Raw genomic sequence first — 6000 nt, 5'->3', positions numbered from 1 at the left:
CATTATAATAATACGTATCCATTGCTTAAGAAATTGTGTTTTTACACTTTAATTCTTTCATACGCTCTTTCCATGACTTTGGGCATTTTCGTGAAATACAAGTTTGAATTAAATCCCACCTATTACATTTATTGACTCCATCAACTCTCATTTTGTTAATCGATTTTATTAATCACAATGCGATGCATCCAATAAAGTTAAATAATTCAATAGCTACATAATCTTTATTCAATTTTGTTCTGCTACACTATTTTTATTTATTCTTTCTTTCCTGATTCCATCAAATACAACCAATTCTTCCTTTCTTCGTCTGAGACATGTAAATTGATTAACCGGCTATTTCTTGATTCGCTTCGACATTTAAATGAGGAAACAAACGAAGACGTGTTCTAAAAACCGGTTGTTGTTTAGATACCGGAAAAAAGCTTGAGCATCAGGTCAGGTGTGCCATACGGGCGAGCTCACGTGCCCAACAGTGTGCAATACAGGAATACAGCATCATGGGAAAACGCATGCGATCCTCCCAGGTTGATTTACTGCCATAATGGAATGCAGAATCCTTTTCCTTATCTGAGTGCTACAAAATGCGTTGAAGACGTCTGTATTACATCATAACAGCATTATTTAAGTCAACGCATAGCTTGCGGAAACAAAACAATTTAAAAATATAATAAAAAAAATGTATAAGTATAAAAGAGGACGTTTTGTTGTATATTTGACAATGATAAACTCAGATACCGCTGGCCTGAAGCCACGAAAATTGGTACACGTAGAATTTCATGGAATAGGTTTATACTTTAGTGTTAACGAAGATTTGTTTCTTGTTGCCAAGCGGTTAATGGACCAAACCTTTTGCATATATTGCCATACACTATATACAATAATTTTTGTTATATATCTAGATGTTTTGCACAACTATGTCGTAGCATAGATAAAACATACTCCATGAGTAGAGTTCTCATCCTTATGGAACAGGATGGCACATGGAACTCTAAAATAATAGAAACAAAATTTCGTCGACACTAGCCACCAGTGTCTACTTGTGTTGGTTAGTCTAGGATGTATCCTACTGCAAAATCGAAGGCCTTTTTTGAGCTGTGTTTCATGCATGAGCTATGATTGAATGCACTTCAAGGTTGGATATAGTTTTATTTTATCTTAATATAATTAATTTTTACACTAAATAATTTTGGAATTCCAGCTCCATCTTCAAATTCCTTCGCTGACCGCCATTTCTTTCTAGTTCATCCCAGACACATACTGGTTACCCTTAAAACTGCACAAATTGTTCTTGATCGTATCCAATTAATTACCAAACTGTATGGTTTTTTTCAATTTTTCTGATAATTTTTCAGTCATAACCTGTAATAACTGTATTACTCAATATTAATAAGTTAAAAGAACCCGATACCAGGGACAACTTACTAATTAGCATGTTAACTCCGACCGCCGTTCCACTCCGCTTCGTGCCATCGTTCCTAGTCGGTGACGTCACTCAGCAGTGCAGCCAACCACACACACGAACTCAATAATCTTCTGGCAATGTAATATAGCCTTATATATTACACTCGCCCAAACTTAAAATAAAACTCTTCTCTAACGGCCTAACCTTTTTCTTCTAGGCTAAGCCAAATCAACAATTTTTTTTCTTCTTTTACAATTTTTGTTTGTTTGTTTATAAGCTTCACAAAATACTTCAGTAATACTAAATAAACTTTTTTTTTCTTCAAATAAAATAAACATAAAATCTTCTCTCTCTAACTCGGCCTTTTAACTTAAAGGTCGAGCCGCTTCGGCTTTTGCACAGTCCTTTGAGATCTCCGAAGTGATGGCGGGCTGCACTGCTGGCTGGGCTGCACTTCGGGATGCTCGTCTGTAGTGTGCGTAGCTGGAGATTTTGGTAGGCCTACACTCCGTTGTTGTCTTGGTGATGTATTCCGAGTTTCCATGACACGAGGTGATCGCTCTGGCGGAGTTTGTATTCCCACAGTAGACTTGTGCTCAGGGGATTTGATCGGAGATTGCACTACCGGCCTATTGACTGTTACTTCCTCTTCCTCAGTCAACTTGCTAGATCTCAAATGATCAGCGTGGCAGAAACGTATTTTACCTCCCAGGACGCTCACCACATAAGTAGACGGACTTTTCCGCTCCAAAATTCTCCCAGGAATCCAAGAAATGATCTCCTGCCGTACTGACTTCACAAGCACCCTTTCTCCCTCCACAAAGGATCTGAAACTTCCCCGATGGTTATCGGCTGCTTCCTTCTGCGCCTCCCTCTTCTTATCAATGGCTGACAATAAACAGGGTTTAAGCATTGTCAACTTAGTTCTCGGTTTCCATTGAAGGAACAATTCCGCAGGGGTAACACCAGTGACAGTACTGGGTGTGTTGCGAAATGCAAAGAGGAAATTATCCAATTTATGTTGTAAAGAAATGGTCTCATAACCACTAGCCATAACCTGTCTTTTAAGGTTCTTCTTGACTTCCTGTACAAATCTTTCTGCAGCCCCATTCGAGGCAGGATGGTAAGGAGGTGAGAGCGTAAACTTAATACCGTTGTTGCTCAGAAATTCTCTGAATTCCCCACTAGCAAAATTGGGACCATTATCACTGACCAATTCTTCCGGTAGGCCAAAAGACGCAAACAGCGTACGCAGTTTTTCAATGGTTTTAAACGATGTAGTAGATTTCATGATAAACACTTCTAGCCATTTGCTAAAACTATCAACAACTATGAGCATTTGTTGTCTTGTTAGTGGGTCTTCCGCATAATCCACGTGGATGCGCTGCCACCTACTTGAAGCTCTAGGCCACTGACATAATGGCACCTTAGCCACAGCATTCCTTGTACTCTGACACACATGACATGAGAGAACAGTCTCTTCAATGGTTTTATCAATCCCCGGCCACCAAACAAAGCTTCGGGCTAACATTTTCATCCTATTTATTCCGGGATGCTGATCATGCAGCAATTGGATAACGGCACTCCTCAGTTTCTCTGGCACCACTACTCGACTACCCCATAAAACACACTGGTTCTCTACGGACAACTTATCCCTTCTTCGAAAATAAGCAACCAGCTCAGAATCTTGACTATCACGCCATCCATGCCAAATGAAATCTCTGACCTTTGTCAAAACAGGATCAGTATCAGTAAGTCGAGCGATATCCTTAGCAGTAATAGGATTGAGATCACTCACCAATTTGAAACAGTCAAAGGCCTCTACCAGGGAAGAAACATGAGAGATTTAGTTGGAATCCAGCTCCAATTGGTCGTCATCAGGTAACGGTAATCTCGAAAGAGCGTCCGCATGTGGCAAGTCCAAGCCACGGCGGTACTTTACTTCAAAACTGTAGGCGGAGAGGATCAGGGCCCATCGTTGAAGACGCGCAGCGGCGACACAGGGAACTCCCCGCTTATTTCCAAAGATTGTCACTAAAGGAGCATGGTCAGTCTGTAACACGACATTTTTCCTACCGTAAATATATTTATGGAATTTTTTTACTCCAAAAACAAGAGCCAAAGCTTCTCTATGCAACTGTGAATAATTTCTTTCACTAGCACTCAAGGATTTCGATGCGAAGGCAATAGGCCTCTCTACTCCATCAATAAGGTGCGAAAGCACGGCACCAACACCTCGTGGACTTGCGTCACAAGTCAAAACTAATGGTCTATTTACATCGTAATGAACTAAGACATCTGAAGACAATACCCATGTCTTACTTTCTTGAAAAAACAGAAGAACATTGGGATGACCATACCCACGGTGCATCCTTACGAAGTAGATCGTAAAAACAGCTAAGTTTGTCTGAAAGATTGCAAATAAACTTCCCATAATAATTTATAAGGCCTACATAGGCTCTTAACTCTTCCTTTGAAGTTGGCTCAGGTGCGTTCCGAATCGCCTCTAAGATACCCTCCTGCGGGCTGATCCCTTTGGACGACAAACAGTAGCCTAGGTACTGTACTGACGGCTGTAAGAATTTACATTTAGAATCATTTACCTTGACTCCATAACTTTGAAGACGTTGAAGAACACTCTCCAAGCGTGACAACGCTTCCTCTTGTGAAGATCCACCCACCAGTACGTCATCCAAATATGCCACTGACCCAGGTAGGCCACCAATAATTTTGTCCATGGCCGCTTGAAAGAGAGCCGGAGCCGAAGACAAACCATACGGCAGACGTCGCAAACGCACTAAGCCTTTGTGCGTAGTTAGAGTCAAGAGTGGTTGGGACTCCTCCACCACAGGAAGTTGGAGATACGCTGCCTCCAAGTCCAAAACTGAAAACCAGCTACAACCTGCTAGAGTAGCAAAAATGTCCTCCGGTTGAGGCAAGGGATAGTGTTCCGACTGGATCACTTGATTAAGGGTTACTTTAAAGTCCCCGCAGAGTCGCATCCCACTTTTCTTCTGAATCACCACAATAGGAGTAGCCCACTGAGAGCTGGTAACGGGATAAGCAATACCTTCAGCAATCATCCTATCAATCTCATCTTCTACTGATTTACGCAACGCGTAAGGAACAGGGCGATATTTACAAAATTTTGGCACAGCATCCTCTTTTAGCACAATACGTGCCTCAACATCCTTAATTTCACCAGGACCTCCTTTGAACACAGAGGCATACTTTTGTTTCAAACCAGAAACGACTTTAGGCTCAACGGCCTTACCTAGGGTTAGGTTAGGTTCACCACCCTTAGATTTAACACTGCCTGATAGGCTATTAAAATTACAAGTAAAAATAGATTTCCAGTCAAAAGCGATATGTTGTAGCCAACTACGGCCTAGAAGCATAGGCTGGTTCGTACGATCAATCTTAACGACTATCATAGGTAATTGATAAGTCTGGTCCATGTAGGTTACTTTGACTAAAGCTTGTCCAATAACATTGACTTCATTGCCTGAATATGTAAGCAACTTGATATCTACAGTACTCAATTGTACATGAGGGAAATATTTGTTAAACAATTCTTGAGGGCACACAGTTAGTGCCGAGCCAGTATCAATTTCCATTAATACGGATACATTCTCTATTTCTAGGCTTACCTTAAAGGCAGAAACATTATCACCAGAATTCATACTGTACAAAGACAAACTTTCAAACTCCACTACATCTGGACCACCACTAGACCTAGGCCTATTTTCCTCTTCCATCTGATGGATTTTAAATTTACCACTTTTTATGGAATTTTTCACTGGATTTTCTGATTTGAACCTGCAAACCTTACTGATGTGACCCAACTTTTTACACCCATGACACTTGTAATTACTATACGGGCAATTATTAGCCCTATGCTCTGGATTGCCACAACGAAAACACTTATTTATCTGAGACATATCTCCCTTCACATCACTTGAATTTGATTTAGATCCCGCACTGTGAAAATTTGAACCTCGGTTGGAAACACGTGCATTCTTCTTGACCTGAAATCTGGAAATTTCCTGAACACTTGTATTCGAGAATAGACCTGTTTGTTTCTCGGCCTGTTCAAGCCTGAGTGCAAGAGCCAACGTTTTCTTCAAATCCATTTCTTCGGAAAGTAATTTTTGACGAATTGCTTCATTTTTAATTCCCGAAACTAACTTGTCTCTCAGTGCGTCCGATAAGAATGTTCCAAAATCACACGTCGAAGCCAAATGCTTCACTGCCACTACGAACTCGGCAATACTTTCAGATTGTTTCTGGCATCGACTATAAAAAGTATAACGCTCAGCGACCACAAGGCGTTTAGGAGAATAATGATCTTCCAAGATTTTGCTCAAATTATCGTAAGATTCTTCATCAATCTTCTTAGGAGAAATAAGATCGGTGAGGACGGCTAATATTTTAGGGCCTATTACAGTAATCAAGATGGAGACCTGCTTCACGTCCTTGACCTCGTTGGCCTTGAAAAAGTGTTTCAAACGTAACAAATACGAACTAATATCTTCTTCGTACGGATTAAACTCCGATATCCGACCGATACTAGACATTTCACGCACACGGGGATT

At 40.7% G+C, this 6000-nt stretch overlaps 2 protein-coding genes across 2 annotated transcripts; both read right to left on the bottom strand.

Annotated features, from left to right (window-relative positions):
• Window positions 1-1775: 1775 nt before the first annotated feature.
• LOC128994262 (uncharacterized protein K02A2.6-like) lies at window positions 1776-2936 on the bottom strand. The gene has a single exon (XM_054418676.1). The coding sequence runs from the start codon at window positions 2934-2936 to the stop codon at window positions 1776-1778; it is 1161 nt and encodes a 386-aa protein (XP_054274651.1).
• A 315-nt stretch (window positions 2937-3251) lies between these two features.
• On the bottom strand, window positions 3252-5982 carry LOC128994261 (uncharacterized). Its single transcript, XM_054418675.1, has 3 exons — window positions 5594-5982; window positions 4009-4729; window positions 3252-3458 (listed from the first exon to the last, which is right to left on the bottom strand). Exons 1-3 carry the CDS (start codon window positions 5980-5982, stop codon window positions 3252-3254), a joined length of 1317 nt encoding a protein of 438 aa, XP_054274650.1.
• Between the last annotated feature and the right edge of the window lie 18 nt (window positions 5983-6000).

The sequence above is a fragment of the Macrosteles quadrilineatus genome, unplaced genomic scaffold (genome assembly GCF_028750875.1).
Source record: "Macrosteles quadrilineatus isolate MER2022 unplaced genomic scaffold, UCM_ALF_1.0 Scaffold_5__1_contigs__length_97177068, whole genome shotgun sequence".
NCBI lineage: Eukaryota > Metazoa > Arthropoda > Insecta > Hemiptera > Cicadellidae > Macrosteles > Macrosteles quadrilineatus.
The sequence above is the reverse complement of the archived record's forward strand: the minus strand, read 5'-3'. Positions and strand labels throughout refer to the sequence as shown.